Genomic DNA, 18,423 nt, shown 5'->3' on the forward strand with positions numbered 1-18,423 from the left:
ACGATCACAGTGGAAGGCAAATGATATTGTAACATAGTAATTACACTATGTTCCGTACCTGCATTTGCTTCGGTCTCCCCCAATACCAGACTTATGTAAACAAGATCGGCGAATTGGGGTCATGATGTGGGTATAAATACAGCTTCAAAGCACGTACTAATCACCGAACTCTGGGGTCTTCCCCAGAGGGAAGTCACTGATTGATCTCTGGGACAGTCTGGCTTTACCATCTGTGTAGCTTTTAGTGGAGCAGTTGGTAACCAAGTGCAAGCACCCGGAAATCAGCCTGTCAAAGGAAATAGCACGGGCGAGCAGCATTAGTTGCCGTACCGGCTTATCTCCCTTTAACAGTACCAAAGCGTCTTATTCGGCGTGGTGAATGCCCTGGGACAATAGTCTAGGGTTCTATTCACCCCCGGTAAGCGTGCGCCCTCCGCGAACCCCTACAGACGCTCCATACATCATGATCCTCGCCATCTTGGCAATCTGGGAGTAAGACCATTGTATCAATCATCTTGAATAAAAGTGGATTACCGGTACAACTGTGGTTTCCTTCCTCTGAGCTACCCCTTAACGTGACATGGTGGAGGCGCCTCGTTTGATCTCGGACTACTGATCTTCATATCAGTAGTCACACCCCAGCTCTGCCCCTGACGCTACGACCCTCCCAAAAATAAAGATGTTGAAGATTTTGAAGGACCAGTTTACAGGCTCGCATTTGCCCGAATCGAGTAGGGAAAAGTAAAGAGCGACCTGGAGGACGCCCTAAAGCAACAGAGTCTATGCAGTGCAGATGAGCACAATAATATGTATACATTTGTATTAATTTAGTAAAGTTGCAGTTTAGTAATAACATTGCCTCAATTTTCTAAGCCAGTGACGCTATTTCTGACCTAGGTTCTTTGCTGAGACAGCAAAATAGTGCAAGTATCGTGTGTTTATTTAAAACTAGGTCAAATGCAAGTACATGTTGTAGGATTCTTTGTTTTTTAATTTAAAAAAAAAATATATATATATTGTTTATTTCAGTGGCCACCGGACGACCTTGTTGCGTCTATCAACGAATTGCCATATCTTTTAAGGAAATAAAGCAGCAAGTCTTGGAGAAGCTGACATCTTCAGATGGGTCCCGCCACGACGGTTCTACTTACAGCCGTGTGCACCCGGAGTCTTTAATAAGTCGAGCTGAAGAAGCATCTCCAAGTGGGCTCACGTTAATTAGGAAGAAGTATACATGTCCAATGATAGGTGTGCTAAAGGAGCACGCAGAAGGACACAGTATGAAGAAGTGAAGCTAAGCGATGAAGTTTGCCGCTTAAAGAATACAGTGCCAAGAGCCGGCACTACGAGGAGATGAAGCCTAGGTGAAGCGTTTCCACTTAGATGATGGTGCCCAAAGAAGTGTACAATGCAATGTGCAGTTGACGTAAATTTTGGCCAAAAAGGAGAGCAAGAAGATAGACGCAACACAAGGTTGAAAGGTGACCCAAGGAAAGAATTAATTTTTTTTTTGTGGCTGAAAACATTATCTAGGAATCTAGAAGTAGTTTTAAGAGAAAAGTGTTTATATTTTTGGAATAAAGTTTTTCCCATACCCTCTCTAGCTATAAGCGACATCGGTTAATTTTAAGATTCATATGGAAAAAGGAAAGACGAGAAGTTGATTTTGTAATATAGAATTTTAGTGTTCGGGGCGAACACTTTTGGGGGAGGGGCATGTAACATAGTAATTACACTATGTTCCGAACCTGCATTTGCTTCGGTCTCCCCCAATACCAGACTTATGTAAACAAGATCGGCGAATTGGGGTCATGATGTGGGTATAAATACAGCTTCAAAGCACGTACTAATCACCGAACTCTGGGGTCTTCCCCAGAGGGAAGTCACTGATTGATCTCTGGGACAGTCTGGCTTTACCATCTGTGTAGCTTTTAGTGGAGCAGTTGGTAACCAAGTGCAAGCACCCGGAAATCAGCCTGTCAAAGGAAATAGCACGGGCGAGCAGCATTAGTTGCCGTACCGGCTTATCTCCCTTTAACAGTACCAAAGCGTCTTATTCGGCGTGGTGAATGCCCTGGGACACTAGTCTAGGGTTCTATTCACCCCCGGTAAGCGTGCGCCCTCCGCGAACCCCTACAGACGCTCCATACATCATGATCCTCGCCATCTTGGCAATCTGGGAGTAAGACCATTGTATCAATCATCTTGAATAAAAGTGGATTACCGGTACAACTGTGGTTTCCTTCCTCTGAGCTACCCCTTAACGTGACAATATCCACTCAATTAACATAAGCTTTATATGTCTTTTAATCTTAATTGCAATTTTAATCAAACGAACTCTCGATTCCCTCCAAGAAACAACTTATCTATTCTTTCTAAAACCGATGCAAATCGCTTAACATTTCCGTTACTTACTTAACCACTTATTCTGGCCTGAAGCGGTTGCGTAAACTTATACGTAATTGTAGGACTCAATCCCAACCCTCAAAGTGGTTTTATTGGTTACCACTTTGACTTTTAGGTAATGATTGAAGTTTCCGGATTTTATTATAAGAAATTTGATTCATTGAGTCGCAATAAGGTACTCTATCGGTCACAACCATTGAGGTTAAAGTTATTAAATCAGTATTGGATTTTGAGAGATAGATAGATTCACACACGGCCGTCTGTAAATTTTCATAATCCAATTGAGCTCTACCAAGTGGTTTCTGTAACATATACGTTTCAATTTCCATGAATCATTCTAAAAATGCGTTTTAGATACTTTGAAACATATTGTAGGTGTCATTTTTACTCAACAATAATAATTAATGTGGTTTTCAGCATCTTGAAACAGTCATTCAAGTCTCTCCTACCATCTGAAGGCGGAGTCATACTCGCCTCGAAAGAAAGGTTGACAAAATGTGACAATATGTTATAACACTGATAGAGTTATGTACTATTCTGTGGAAAGGGAGTGTGAGTCCCTCGACGAGAATCACCCCCCTGGGTGCGTATTCTTGAAACGAGGGAAGGGAATTATCAAGAGAAAGACCTGTAGAATGTGACCAGAACTCGCTATGTGTCAGCTTCTTCTGTCACATTCTATCAACACTTCTCTTGAGAATTCCGTTCCCTATTTACAAGAATTAGGCCCCTGGAAGGTGCAAACACGGAGCGTAAATCTGCAGGATTCCACCTTCCAAGAAAGTAGCTCAGTAGGCGCATTTACCTCTAAATTTTGTTTCAAAGTGCCGTTTACGAAGAGTTCTTTTTCCCTATCAATAAGAGCTTTTAAATATTTTTGATGTTTAAACTTTAGCTTCCATATTCTTGGATTGTAAATTTAGATAAATATGTTCACTTGAACGATATCCATTTCACGGACTATGATATCAAATACCTCTAAATAACCTCAACTTTTTTGCAGTTTTGATATGATGTTTGTGAGCCCATCATGTGGATCTACTATAGTACACCCCAAATCATTTTCATTTTAATAAAAAATGCTAATAAATTAACCTGAGCGTCATGTTGTGAAATTTGTAGGAATATAGAAGTATCATTTTTTACCCAATCACGCTTTCTGACAAATATTAGCAGCGAATGTAACGAACCTTCAGGTTCGCAGGTCACACACAGGAGGAATGCCTTTGGCAATTCTTGGAAAAAATGCATCCACTGTAAAAATGTTCATATAAAGTTGTTTATCCAATGGTTCATCTGATGCTTTCACTACTGGTATCATTTACATGCTTGCTCACAACAAAAGATTTTTTTAAAGACAACCATAATTTATGTCATATTTACAACAGAAAACATAACAATAAAAACAGCAAACTGAACTATCAAGAAGTCAGCAATTATCACCAAGACGCCAAGACTCCCACTAATATCAAACGTGTCTTTAAATGCAAATATGTGGGCTGGATGAACGAAGATCTAAATTCAGACACTAATAATCTCAGAGTGAAGTGGTAGTTCATTTTCTCGCAGTGGAGGTGTATGTATGAAGGTAGGGGGCACAGAAAGGGTATAGAAACCTACCCTAAAATAATCTGTGAAATTGAACAGACTAGGATAGCAGTTCTCGAAAAAGAAACATTGCGCATTAACCAAAACCTTAACACTAAGACACAACAGAACTAAGATATCGCTTTGTCAAATGTTGTAGGCTGAAAGGTTTGGCATATATTGCCAAATCTCTCAAAATCACTTCTGAGGAAATTTTGCCTAAAATAAACTTTTACTATGTGGGATACTTTACTAATTTTTCTTACCTAACTGAATTTCTTTTGTGTGGTTTATCATCTTGGGATTCTCCAACGAATGCCTTGAGTTCATAATCGACCCCACAAGGCTTTCCAGTATCACCAGGTGCCGGTTGTAGAGTGACTGAAGCAGGACAATGAGGTGGTAATTCAAAATAGAACGGAAAAGCGTGCGCTCCTAGTTTTTTAATAAGTCGTTCCTGCATGAAAAATTGTGTAAGTTTATCTGGTGGTTGAATTCATCATAAACAAACCTGCAGTCTTGTGAGCGGCCGAGCAGGTGTTGTGCTATCTTGGGGGAAGATTTGTTCAGAAGCTAAATATAAATCCTTTCTAAAAGTGAGGCCTAAAACGTCTAAATCTTCCCGCCCATATCTGAAGGCCGCCAGAACGTGGCCGAAAACTTTTCTGTCCTTAACATAATCGGGATCAATTAAAACCACTCCGTCTAAGAAAAACAAATACAGTAGTTACATTCAATCTTCAGTTATGGATATAATTACCTATAGGATCGACGTGTGATATATGATCCACAAAGTCTCTTTTTCCTAAATAGACCGTTATCTGCAAATAAAAAAATTATTAGAATAATAAGTGATACAAGATGTGCAGTTTTTCGATCCGTTACCATCCAGTTATTACAAAAACTGTTGTACAATTGTAATCCGCTTATTATTTATGTAATTTGAATAGACTTAGTATCCAAGACTACAAGCAGAGTGGTCAGCAAAATTGGCTTAACAAGTCAAAAGAGATATACATAAATTTAATTACTAAATTGTATTCTTATTTTAAGTCAGTAAACCCCAAGAATAAAATATTAACCCTATTTCTATCGTGGTAATAACACATATCAACACATTTTTTTTTGGTTGGAAATTATTTTCAGCTTGATTTAGCCTTCCTAATTTGTCCATTCTAACTCTGAACCTAAGAATAGGTGTATGGGATCAGCGAATTTTATATATTTTCGTTTCTACGTTATGTCATTCAAGTATTTGTCTTCTTTAATTTGTTTTTGGTAATTCACTTTTCCTTTCTTTCTCCACTATCACTTTTGCTTTTATATTTTCCTCTCTTATCATTATTATTTTTCTTGTATGTTGCTTCTCTTCTATTTCTATTATTTATCACCATTCTTCCCTCACTTCTTCTTCTTGTTATACCTTCTTTCACTTAATTTACGTCTCCTGACCTTAATTTAGTACGGCTATTTTGCTATACACTATATTTTGTTCGCTAACATGACATACCATCTCCGCGTATTCTCTACTTCTACTATATATCCTTTCATTACTTTTTTATTGTCCCATTCACTGTCATCCAATTCTTGTCATCGCTTTTTACTTTTTCTTGTAATTTTTTCATTTACCTCACTGCCTACCATAGTATATTTGACTCTGTATGCGATATCTACACTCCATTCCTTACGTCTGTGTTCGTTCTTATGCATCTTGGTACTTCTTTCTCCATCTACACAATGCTGTGCAACCAATTTGTTTGCAATGTGTCGAAAACAATAAAACATACAAAGTTCAGCAGTTGGGAGCAGTTTCTAAAGTTGTCATTAGATGTGTTCATCTTGAATTAGCAAGCTGCTAACATTTCGACACTTTATCAATGTAAATGTTGTGAATTTTCGATTATATTAAGCTTAAGAGCTACTTGACATGACATGATTGTGTCTATCATAAAAAGATGGTAGATATGGAGTAAAAGGGAAAAACAAAGAAAAGCTTCTCAAAAACAGTGAATATCATCTTTACGTTCTATTCTGCTATAAACCCTTTTAATGTAGTCTTTAATTCTTTCTCTTCTCTGTTTTCCTCTTTCCTAACTCTTCTGTCATTTCCATTTGTTCACAATTCTCCCCTTCATATTACATATTTTAGCTTTTATTCTTAAAACCAAAGACCGTTACCAACTGATAAATATCAACATTTTTAAAAGCATTAGTTCAGTTTTAAAAGTATCACCTCACATTCAGAACCTTTCCACTGGAGATAAAGTATACTAATATTTCGACTAAACGGTCATGGTAGTAATTACTAAAACTATCTTGCAGAGGCAAATGATTATTATCACATAATATCTGAAGTTGAATTCGTTCGTTGAATCACCCTGTAATGAGAGTGAGCCAGAAAACAGATTGAAAACAGATCTGAATTCTCAGAATTAATAGAAAAATCAAACCTTCTGAGGTGACATATTCTTTATAAAATTTCATATATGAATGACAATAAAAACATAATATGGATGTACATATATTATGATAATATGAACGAGCAAAACAAAATTAAAACTGTACAAAACAAATTGTATTAATTATCCTAATAAAGGCCAACAAACAAACACGAACTTAACCTCAATTTAAATTAGTTGGTAGTTTAAAGTTTGATATGAAAATTTGTTTGATGTAAAGACGGGTTCTTTGTGAAAGTTTATGAATTTCTTTGATGTACACAAATTCATGAATAAATTCCTCAATAAATTGCCGTGGATTACGGTGTAAAAGCCGCTTAAGCGAAACTAAGTCGGTGCATACTGAATTGATACAGCATGTTATTTGTAGCAGCTGAAAACATATCCGAATACATAAAAGTGGGCAGGAAAAAGCTGGTGAAATTGAACTATTCACATTTTTATCGCTCTCATCCCAAAGTAATAGTATAGGATAAACCAGTCCACTTTTATGAGTATTTAATTGCATTTCCAACCGCCAATTCTCTAATTAACGTTTAAATGTTAACAGGCATCGAAACAGCCCGAACTGACTGACCCTGTAATTTCAACGGGAAAGCGATGTCCTAATGACACTTTATCGACGTTAGCGACAATTTCGAATTGCTGAGCCGATAATGTAATCACGTACACATCGAATAGAAAGCAAAAAAAACAGGCTGCATTGGATGAATCCAATGAACGCTATCGCTTTCAATTCGGCTAAGTTACCGAATAATTGTGGTTCAACTGAGTAATGTTACGTAACCGATGTGTATTTTATATTTACCTTAACTGACTTCTGATTAAACATGAATTATTGCACATTTAACGAGCGTGTATCTATACCAAAAATCAAATAAAACTAGGATCACGTCACAAAAAATTATTGTAATTATGTTAATATTTAAGAGGGCGATTAAAACCGTAAATCACCTAACATTTGAGATACAAGGTGGTACATATTTAAAAAAGTATCTTATCTCAATCTGATGTAACTCTGACCGCCACACTAATTCCATTAACCTAGTGATCTGTTTGCAACAAATTTAAACCATAATTTACAATTTTCCATATATTCAATTTTAAGAAGTTTATTTTTATGTTAAAAAACTGCTTTGCCTTTAAAAACAATATAAAGCAGAAATTTACTAGTTTTTTCAGTGTCATTTAAGTGGAATTTTGCATATCCCTACTTACAATATTTATGATAAATCTCATTTCTCTAGTGATTTGTTTTAAGCGAGTTTGATCCGTAATGTCATGTACGTTTTTGTGACTAAAAAACTAGAATAATTTACCTAATTAATTATTCACTTATACTACGTGACAGAAGAAATACAATTTAACGTTAAAATTTTAAATTTTATCATTTTGACAGCCATTAAAAAAAGCAAACAATTTTCAAATTTGAAAAGCAAATATTTTGAAAATCTCTAATGTTTGGTTGCTACCAGATGTCATTGCTGCGTTTCTGAAATTGTTTTAGAGGCCTCTGGCATCTCCAAAACTATTCTAGAAGCCTCTAGCAATTAAATAAATGTTGGTAGGTTTAGTACACTTTAGAGGCCTTTGGCGAATTTTTGGAATTTTTGTAGTAGTATTTAGAGGCCTCTAGGAATTTAGAAATAATTCTAGATGTCTCTGACAACCTCAAAAATGTCTTGGTAGTAGTACACTTGCAGAGGCATTTGACAATTTTTGGGCATTTTTTAGTATTACTTAGCACCATTTGGTAGATAAAAAAAAATGTTGGAAAGGTTAGACCATCTGTAGAGGCCCTTGACAATTTTTTAAAAATTTTCATTCGTACTTAGAGGCCTCTAGGATTTGCATAATACATCTGGCAATTTTAAAAGATTTATGGAAAGTTTAGGACACTTAATTCTAGAGGCCTCTGACAATTTCCAAAATGTCTTGATTTAGTACACTTGTAGAGACCACTGGCAAATTTTTGAAAAATTTTCAGTAGTATTTAGAGGCCTCTAGTATTTGTAGAGGCCTTTGGCAATTTTTAGGAATTTTTCAGTAGTATTTAGAGGTCTCTAGCATTTCCAAAATAATTTTAGAAGGCTTTGACAATTTCAAAAAATTTTTGGTACGTTTAATACACTTGTAGAGACATCTGACAAAATTTTTGAAAATTTTTCAGAAGTATTTACAGAATTCTAGTATTTCCAAAATAATTCTAGTGGCCTCTGGCAAATTCAAAAAATTCTTGGAAAGTTTAGTATATTTGTAGAGGCCACTGGCAAATTTTTGGAAATTTTTCAGTAGTATTTAGAGGTCTCTAGCATTTCCAAAATAATTTTAGAAGGCTTTAACAATTTAAAAATGTTTTGGTACATTTAATACACTTATAGAGACATCTGACAAATTTTTGAAAATTTTCAGTAGTATTTAGAGGCCTCTAGCATTTCCAAAATGATTCTACAAACCTCTAATAATTTAAAGACATTCTTGAAGTGTTTAGAAGACTTGTAGAATTTGTTGGCAATTTTTGAAAAATTTTCAGTAGTACTTAGAAGCCTCTAGGATTTTCATAATACATCTGGCAATTTTAAAAGATTCATGGAACGTTTAGGACACTTAATTCTAGAGGCCTCTGACAATTTCCAAAATGTCTTGGTAGATTTAGTACACTTGTAGAGACCACTGGCAAATTTTTGAAAAATTTTCAGTAGTATTTAGAGGCCTCTAGTATTTGTAGAGGCCTTTGGCAATTTTTAGGAATTTTTCAGTAGTATTTAGAGGTCTCTAGCATTTCCAAAATAATTTTAGAAGGCTTTGACAATTTCAAAAACTTTTTGGTACGTTTAATACACTTGTAGAGACATCTGACAAAATTTTTGAAAATTTTTCAGAAGTATTTACAGAATTCTAGTATTTCCAAAATAATTCTAGAGGCCTCTGGCAAATTCAAAAAATTCTTGGAAAGTTTAGTATATTTGTAGAGGCCACTGGCAAATTTTTGGAAATTTTTCAGTAGTATTTAGAGGTCTCTAGCATTTCCAAAATAATTTTAGAAGGCTTTAACAATTTAAAAATGTTTTGGTACATTTAATACACTTATAGAGACATCTGACAAATTTTTGAAAATTTTCAGTAGTATTTAGAGGCCTCTAGCATTTCCAAAATGATTCTACAAACCTCTAATAATTTAAAGACATTCTTGAAGTGTTTAGAAGACTTGTAGAATTTGTTGGCAATTTTTGAAAAATTTTCAGTAGTACTTAGAAGCCTCTAGGATTTTCATAATACATCTGGCAATTTTAAAAGATTCATGGAACGTTTAGGACACTTAATTCTAGAGGCCTCTGACAATTTCCAAAATGTCTTGGTAGGTTTAGTACACTTGTAGAGACCACTGGCAAATTTTTGGAATATTTTCAGTAGTATTTAGAGGCCTCTAGTATTTGGAGAGGCCTTTGGCAATTTTTAGGAATTTTTCAGTAGTATTTAGAGGTCTCTAGCATTTCCAAAATAATTTTAGAAGGCTTTAATAATTTAAAAATGTTTTGGTACATTTAATTCACTTATAGAGACATCTGACAAATTTTTGGAAATTTCAGTAGTATTTAGAGAATTCTAGTAAAAATATTCTAGAGGCCTCTGGCAATTTCAAAAAATTCTTGGAAAGTTTAGTATACTTATAGAGGCTTTTGTCAATTTTTGGGAATTTTCAGTAGTATTTAGAGGCATCTAGCATTCCAAAATGATTCTACAAACCTCTGACAATTTAAAGAAATTCTTGAAGTGTTTAGAAGACCTGTAGAATTTGTTGGCAATTTTTCGAAATTTTTCAGTAGACTCAGAGGCCCTTGGCGTTTTTAAAATAATTCTAGAGGCCTCTGACAATTTGATAAAAAATCATGAAAAGTTTAGGAGTTCTTGAAGGGTTTAAAAGACTTTAGAATCTTCTCAGAAATCTCAGGCATTTTGAAAAAAATTTTGATAGGTTTCTAGAAACTCTGACTTATGGTTTTATATGGAAAAACTATTAAAAAGGTCATCACTTTGGCAACATTGCTGTTTTGTTCTGTGACGTCATCCTAGTTTTGTATGATTTTTGGTATCCACACCCCTTTGAGGTGATTGCTTTTACCGTAATTCCCCCTAGAAAGCGTCTAGTTACGCAGGCGACGGTTATTTTGAAAGTTGTCTGAAACTGCGCACTCTTTGCTTTAACGGCTAATAATTCCATTGTTTGAAGAGCTAGAGCAGTCAAAATGCATAAAATGTTATTTGGATACAAAAGTTTATATCGTTGATTGTTAAAATGATAAAATGTATAAGTCGGTTTACAAAAATTGAAGCAGAAAACGGAAGAATGATAAACCTGCAACTTTTAACTTTATCAGAATATTCTGTCTGTTGAATTAGTAAAATGTACAATTTTGAAGCTGCTAATGAAATTTGGCAGCTTTATTACTGAAGTTAATTTTAATTGTGTCTAAAACTATTCAACTTTAGCAAGAAAATTGTCAATTCAGCATTGAAGATCTTAGATTTAAGAAATAACACTGTATAGTTTAGAGTTGAATTGTTAATTTTTTTAGCATTGAAATATTCAGTTTAATTGTTATAAGCCGTAAAAGTTAAAGATAAATTGTTTAATTTCAATACGGTTAACACGATTTTGTATTTTCTGCTCAATATTTCGGTTGTTCGTTAACTTTGAATTTGTTGCTAAAGTTGAATATCAAGATTCTGAAAATTAGTCAGAAATCATACAGCGTAATTGATTACAATACAGAAAATTGACATTTTGATTTTAGATTTTCATGCGTTTGTGCAGATTGTGCAGACACTCTGCACATGGAATATTAGTGGTATTATAAATAGTATTTATTCATATAATCGCATTTTCGGCATTTTGGTAGCTGTGACGTTCTCCCAATATGGTTGATATTCGATATAGTAGTGCGTCACCAAATTAGAAACAGATTAGCTATTATGTGTGCAGTTGACTACAAAGACATTTCAAGGGTAGCATTTAAAACTGTATCTCTTTTCATAGAAGCTGAGCTCGTGGCCGTGCTTCAACTCAATAAAAGTGTAGTTAGCTCCGCGGAGGATTATAAAGTTTTAATTAAAATTATGAAAAATGGAAAATGGAGCCATTGAAGCAAACTTCAAGATTTATCGAATTTTAAAGTTACCTCTCATAATAACGTCCCGTTTGGTAGAATAGATATATGTAGAATGTTAATAATCGCATTTGACGGACAAGTTTTGAAACTCAGTAAAACCTGGTTCGGATATAAAGTTAAACATATTTCCCTCAGTGGAAATGCTTTCACGCTAGAAGAACTTTATTAAACTGAAAGCCTTGTCGTAAACTGTATTGGAAATGGACAGTCCAGAAAATACTCACCTTGCCATTTGGCGAACTTTTCTTAAACACCCTGAAACAAACAAAAAATACTTAAAAATGCATATCGAAACAGTTTGTAACGATTATTTTAAACTCAAAAAAGGTAAACTGTTAAAGTTTAAGATAACCGTTGATAAGAACAAAATGACATTTAATTTAAAAATTGACAGGTTGAACGAAAAAAAACACTGTTTGAAAATATAGGTCAGACTGTCAGACATGACAAATTAAGAAACAAAATTATTAAATTTGGTAATCGTCAAATCTAAAAAATAAAGAAAATAGGAAGAAAATTATCAAATTTAATAAGGAAAATTAACTTTTCAATTTTCTTCACAATTATACTATAATTTACTATGTTCACAACCGGAAATGATACTAGAAAATCAAACAAAATTAAGATGACGTCGGAGGCACGAAAAATACAATGTTGCCAAAACTTTCAATTTATTAAAAATTAATATATAAAAATCGTGCCACACGGCTCTAGAATAATCGGAAAACAATAAAATCGTTAATAAAAATGCAAATTATCATCCTATAAATATGACAATTTTTAAGATTCCGAAAAAACAGACATTTTTGGAAATTAGTTTTAATTTTTTTTGTTGATGAAATCCAAAAAATTTTGTTTTTATTGTTGATGAAATAATTCAAAGTAGTTAAAAAAATGTTCTCTTCTATAACACGACAACGTCACACCACATTTAAAGTCAGACGTTTCTGTTTTTTGGTAACCATCTTCAACTTTATTTTTTTTTTAAATACAACCCTATTGTTTAGATAGGGTCGTATTTAAAAAAAAATAGATTCTGTAAGGACTATTCAACCCTTGTGTGTTTGTTTCAATTTTAGGTTAGAATTCGAAAAAAAATGTTATTGTTCTTCAATTTGAGCCAAACGTAGAATGGCTTCAATTACTATAACAAAATTAATAGTATTAATTGTCAACTATAAAATTACAAAGTGGTCATTTTCACTCACAGTTTACCAAAATTTCCAAAAATTTCAAAAGGTGCGTTTTTTTCATGGAAATCGATTTTCTAGAATTTATAGTCATCTAATATAAACTTGCAGCTTTACAATTACCGCTTTCATGGCTGGTCAAAACTGAAATATGAAAGTTATCCAGGCTTTTAAAAATTTTCAAAACTTTCAAAAAGTGTTTTATTCATAGAAATCGATGCTTTGGACTATAGACTCAACTACGATCAATTTGCCATTTTTGCCTTTTTTTTATTTTACAAAATTTCCGAAACTTTCACAAATGTTTTTTTCTCATGTTTTTTGGGACTCTTGGAATAATCTAAGTTCGATTTGTAATTTTATAATTGTCATTTGTTAATTATTCTATCTTTGGAAATATTAATAACGAAAGCTTAATAAACAATAATTGTTACACATTCTTACGCAAAGAGTAGGGTCGTATAAACTATGTACTTCCAAAATATAATTAACCAGTATTCTCTATTTTTTAGTAAATCTCCATCAATTTTTTGTATTAAATTTACAAAAAGTAAACATAGTTTATTTGGAATGAAACATTAATCTAAAAATATACAGGATGTTCCGTTAAAAAAATACATTTATCAATGTATAAAAAAAGAGTGAATTTTATAGCTTAAATCCCAAGCAAGTATGACATTTTTAACTTTTTTGGCAAAGTTAATTTCAAACTTAGTTCATCATAGTTCTTTAAGATACTGTTATTTTAAAATGGTTAGGTTAGGTTAGGTAGGCTGCTATCGTGTCAATTTTCAGTTGACATTTTTAATATTTTACTTGGATCTCTAATTAATATACCTACAGATTATTGGTTTTTATCTTGAACCTCGAGATTTTATAATTTCACACCAAATTGATCAAAAAATTCATGCAAAACTATTTTCATCTACACATTTTAAATCAAAATTTCTTTGCACCTCTATTTTGGTGTTGCATTATGAAATTGCAACGTTACTAACCAATATGGAAATGAAGTATTTTTTACTGTTCCTTGTAGTTTTAAAAATATGGTAACTAAAATAATTAAATGTTGTTTCATAAATAGCATAATATGTACTTGGGAACACAAACGGGTGCGGCAATCAATATTTCTCCTCGCGTAAATCTTTCTAAACTGCCTGTTCAGAAAGTGCATAGAAACGTTTAAGTTTTTTTTACAACCCCTACCGGGACATTTGATATTTCCTTAGCAGCTTAGAGAAGGCGTAAGTAGACAACTGCAGCTGATTGAATGAAAGTAAAATCACAGATCAATCGCAGCTAATGGAAGATCGACCTAAACGCGGAGAAAACGCAAGCCATAGCCATATCAAAAGAAGACCAAAGATGAGGATGTAGAAATGAATGAATGGATGGACATCGAGTGGCGCAACGAGGCGACGTACCTTGGGGTCAAGATGGACAAAAAACTCACGTGGGGAAGCCACATACAATAAGCCAGACAGAAAGCCAGAGCGACCAGAGCAAAACTGTACCCCATGACAAGAGGGACATCGAAGCTGGCACTTCGGAACAAAGTGACGCTCATCAGGTCGGTTCTTCAACCGCACCTGACTTACGCCTAGGCCGCGTGAGGGTAAGCGGCCAAATGGCACCTAAAGAAACTCCAAGCTGTGGAAAACATTGCACTCAGGACAGCGGTGGAAGCCCAATGGTACGTCAGAAATGTGAACATCCAGCGAGACTTGGAAGTTCACCACCGCAACGGAAAGGATCAAGCAGAGCGCAGTGAAGATATTCCAAAAAGCGGAAAGCAGCGAAAATCAGTTACTGCGAGAAGCAATGAACTACGACCCGGAGCTAGAAGCACCCCATAAACGACCCCAATACCAGCTATTGGATAACGGGTAATTATTAATAAGATTTTCTTCCCGGATGGCAAGAATTTTATTCTCAAAATCTGGGTAGAACCTTTCCGCAGTTATCCCTGTGCTAACTGGGCTCTGACTACACTCTTGGCACCTTCCCCCGCTTTGCCTACGCAAAAGGAGGAAAATCATCCCCCACTCACCAGACCCTAACTCCCCAAAACTTTAGGATGTAAAAACAGACGGACGAAAGCCGGCTGCTTGGACATCCTATAGTTTGCCAGGACCACCAGAGATGGACGAGCTGACGAAGAAAGAAGAAATGGAGGACAAGAAGAGCCCCTCCGTCAGCGGGGCCATCATTTTCCCAGGACAGAGGATGCCGATGCAACTCTGGAAACTTCCCAAAAGGGAAAATTCCTGGACTTGTAGCGACTCCATCTTTCAGATCCTCTATCCTTTTGGTCTACAGTGATGGGAGGCTAAAAAGCAGTAGTCTTGCTTGACCCATCTATCTGAGGTCGCATTCCCAGACAAAGAGCACTGGCGAAAAACTGGTTACTTGTTACTTAGTTGTGACACATTATTATGATCAAATATTCGATTCTGTGAGATAGGAACTTCATATCCACCCTTTTACCGGGTGTCAATTAAAATAGGACGTCCGCTATATTTAAAAAACTAAAAATGATACAGGTTTAAAACAAAAAAAAACTTAGTAATATAGAATAATACTCGTATAATAATATATAAAGTATAGAATGACTAAAAAACATCTAATACATGTTTCTGATTCCAGAGTTGGCATATCTACATAAAATCAGTGGCAATAAGGGATTTTAGTTTGACAACTCTAGTAACTGTTGCTGTTTTTTGATTCTGCAAACTTATTTTAGACAATATTGGTTCTAATCAGTTTCTCTCTAAATGTTGGCGTTTTCAATATTTGTAATTCTTCTAGGCAAACGGTGGAGAATAGAGCAAAACAGTTTGAATATCCATATCTTAGAGGAAAAAATTTAAAAAACTGAAAATGTTGAGTATTTGTTTTTGTTGATAAAATGCTGCCATGCTGCCAAGGTTCTAGATGCATGGACGATGGTCTTTTTTGAATACACCATCAGCTACAATCATAGTTATTATAGGTTTGTAATGCGTGAGCAAAAGGTCAGATGCTTAGGTATTTTGGATCTTGCTGAACGCATCTTTGGTCCAGTTCCAAGAACCGCTTTTCTTGAGTAGTTCGTCCAGTAGACGTCAGCGATTACTTGGAACAGTTTTTGAATATGTTCCTGGTTGGAACGGCTAACAACTCCAGTGTGGTACAAATAGGCGAAAGCGAATGGCAAATTGACCAACATTGTGTTCATGATGCGATGGATTATGCTAGGTGCTGGTTTAGATCCAGAAAATCAAAAAATTGGTTTATTCCCTTATTCTTCCTATTCGGTCACCCGTTTCGAGAATCGTGCAATCATAATCTGTGAGATCTTTCCATATCTGCCTGTCTTCAGCGGATTTGAAACATTCGTTGAGTGGTACTTCGGTTTTCCTGATAATGTGGTCCACATATCTGATTGGTAATCTTCGTTATAAGCGATCCATTTACACGAATTAATTAACCACAGCTATACCATTTATTTCCTCGGTTTCTGGTCTGTTGTTTCTTGGTCGGTCGATAATTATTATTTTTGTCTTTGATCTGTTAAAAGTCAACCCTGCCTCCTGACTAGCCATCTCAACTCGCTGTAACAGTTCTGTCAGTTCTTGCTCATTGCTGGCAAATAAAGTGGTATCGTCAGCATACCGAAGATTATTTATTGTTCTTCCGCCCACAGAAATACCTCCTTCCCAGTCTTTTGTAGCTTTACTACTAATACATGTTGAAGTGTACTATTCGGTCAGTTCCCCATTTACTTTTACTTTCGCCGTGTTATTCTGATATAAACCTTTCAATAGTTCGACAAGATGTTCTGGGGTGCTCATTTCGGAGATAAAATTGTATTATAAAATTAACGTTTTCATTAGTTTAATTACAAACTCTGCACTGAAACATGCCAGGCTACTTATTTAATAAATTCTTTATGTTGAAACTAACTTTTTGAATACGTCTTTATAGCCTAGATTTTGATGCTAAAGTTTTGCTTTCTTTTTTCCTGGCTGAAAAATTTCACTCATTACTTGACAAGAAAATAGAGTTAGTAAAAGAATTGCAAAAAAGTATGTAGAGTAACTTCAAATGACTTTCTTCAGCTTTGATGTAGAATCAAAAAAATGTCCAAAGTTTTCATTTGGTCGCTTCATTGTGTATAAAACTCTACAAAGCTTATTTTTATTAAATTCATATATAACAATAATAAAGTAAAAAATTATGAATGTTTAAAATACATGTTTATTGTCTCCAACGACAATTGTTATCAACTGCCAATTAAAATATTTCACACAAAATTTTGTCATCATTTAAAAGTATCGTTTTCTAGAATTATTTCGATTACTTTTTAATTAACTCGTAACGTGATGACCGAAAATTGCAATAGCAAAAAAGTTTATTATAAACAAAATAAAAATACATTCAAAGCGAACCAGAGTTACTAAATTAAAGTCCCTGATATGTACAACATTGGAAATTGAGTTTCGAGCGAAAAGTACGTTTTATTAAAAACGCCCGAAACTTTGATATTTCATTTCAATGATATTCAAAAAAATTGCAATTTCGGACGCGAATAAATCAACAGTCAACCAATATCACCTCCTTATATTTCTTGTTGTTGAGTGGGTTGAAAAATTACGTTCTCCCACCTAAATATTTTGTAGGAATAATAAAAATGTACGGAAATAATCATTGATTTTTTGAATTTAATGTCGTAAATGAAATGTTTTATCTTCTTAAGTATATCGCTTTTTATTGCTTTGAGAGGGCCATGAGAGATCTTTAATGAAAAACACACTCTAATTATAATACCAATTAAAAAAAAAAAAGATTTTAAAGTGAAAAAAAAAGATGTTATTATACTGAATTTAAAAAAAATAAATAATACTGAAACAACATATTTACAATCAATTTACTGCTCGCTTTTTCAACAGTATATTCGTAAACAAATCTTAAAAACATCAACTTTTCGCCCCTGCAAAAATCAGTAATTTCAAGTCAAATTCCCTAAATAGTCCTCCTGAACCAGCCTCTTGTCTTTAATTCCGGTAAGAAATTTAAGTATATTTTTCTAAGATATCGAATCATCTATGTCAAACCATTAGACATTCAAATATCTCTTAGCAGCTCTTGTTCTGTTCTTCTTCCTGTCTTTCGTTCAGCTGTGTTAATAAAACGTTTTTACAGACACCCTGAACTAGAGATGTTCGGTATTTCTAAAAGTATCAATTTTTGCACGTTAAGTATTGATACATATTTTTAAGGAAGATTTTGCCCCTAATTTGAACATTTTTGTTAAATGAGTTGGCTACGTTGCTGAAAGATGGACAAACGTTACCCGATCTATAAAAAGGAGATGGACCAGAGGACTTGGAGTATCAATTATTAACTACAATGCTACAGAACAATTTGCGTAGGAAAAGGATAGCAACTGAATGTATGTGGAGAAGAATGAGTTGGTGCAAGTGATTATGACCTTTTGGAACGGAAATGAAATGGAAAAACAATAAGTAATAAGGAAAGCAAAAATTGTAATGCGGCAATATATAGATGAGTGAAGAAGTGAAGGAATGAGGGCTGACGGGCAAGTATTAACAGAGGAATAGCCCTGGA

General features: G+C 34.4%; 1 protein-coding gene across 1 annotated transcript in view; it reads right to left on the reverse strand.

Annotated features, from left to right (window-relative positions):
- krz (beta-arrestin protein kurtz) overlaps positions 1-18,423 on the reverse strand; it is an 83,204-nt gene that overhangs the window by 19,015 nt on the left and 45,766 nt on the right. Inside the window, exons 4-7 of the mRNA XM_081994373.1 lie at positions 11,848-11,878; positions 4,754-4,814; positions 4,505-4,698; positions 4,260-4,450 (exon numbers count right to left, since the gene is read on the reverse strand). Of these exons, the coding sequence (XP_081850499.1) occupies positions 4,260-4,450; positions 4,505-4,698; positions 4,754-4,814; positions 11,848-11,878 (477 nt within the window). The remainder of the gene's footprint in view (positions 1-4,259; positions 4,451-4,504; positions 4,699-4,753; positions 4,815-11,847; positions 11,879-18,423) is intronic.

The sequence above is a fragment of the Ips typographus genome, linkage group LG16, assembly GCF_016097725.1.
Source record: "Ips typographus isolate SLU linkage group LG16, UJ_Ityp_2.0, whole genome shotgun sequence".
In the NCBI taxonomy this organism is placed as follows: Eukaryota; Metazoa; Arthropoda; class Insecta; order Coleoptera; family Curculionidae; genus Ips; species Ips typographus.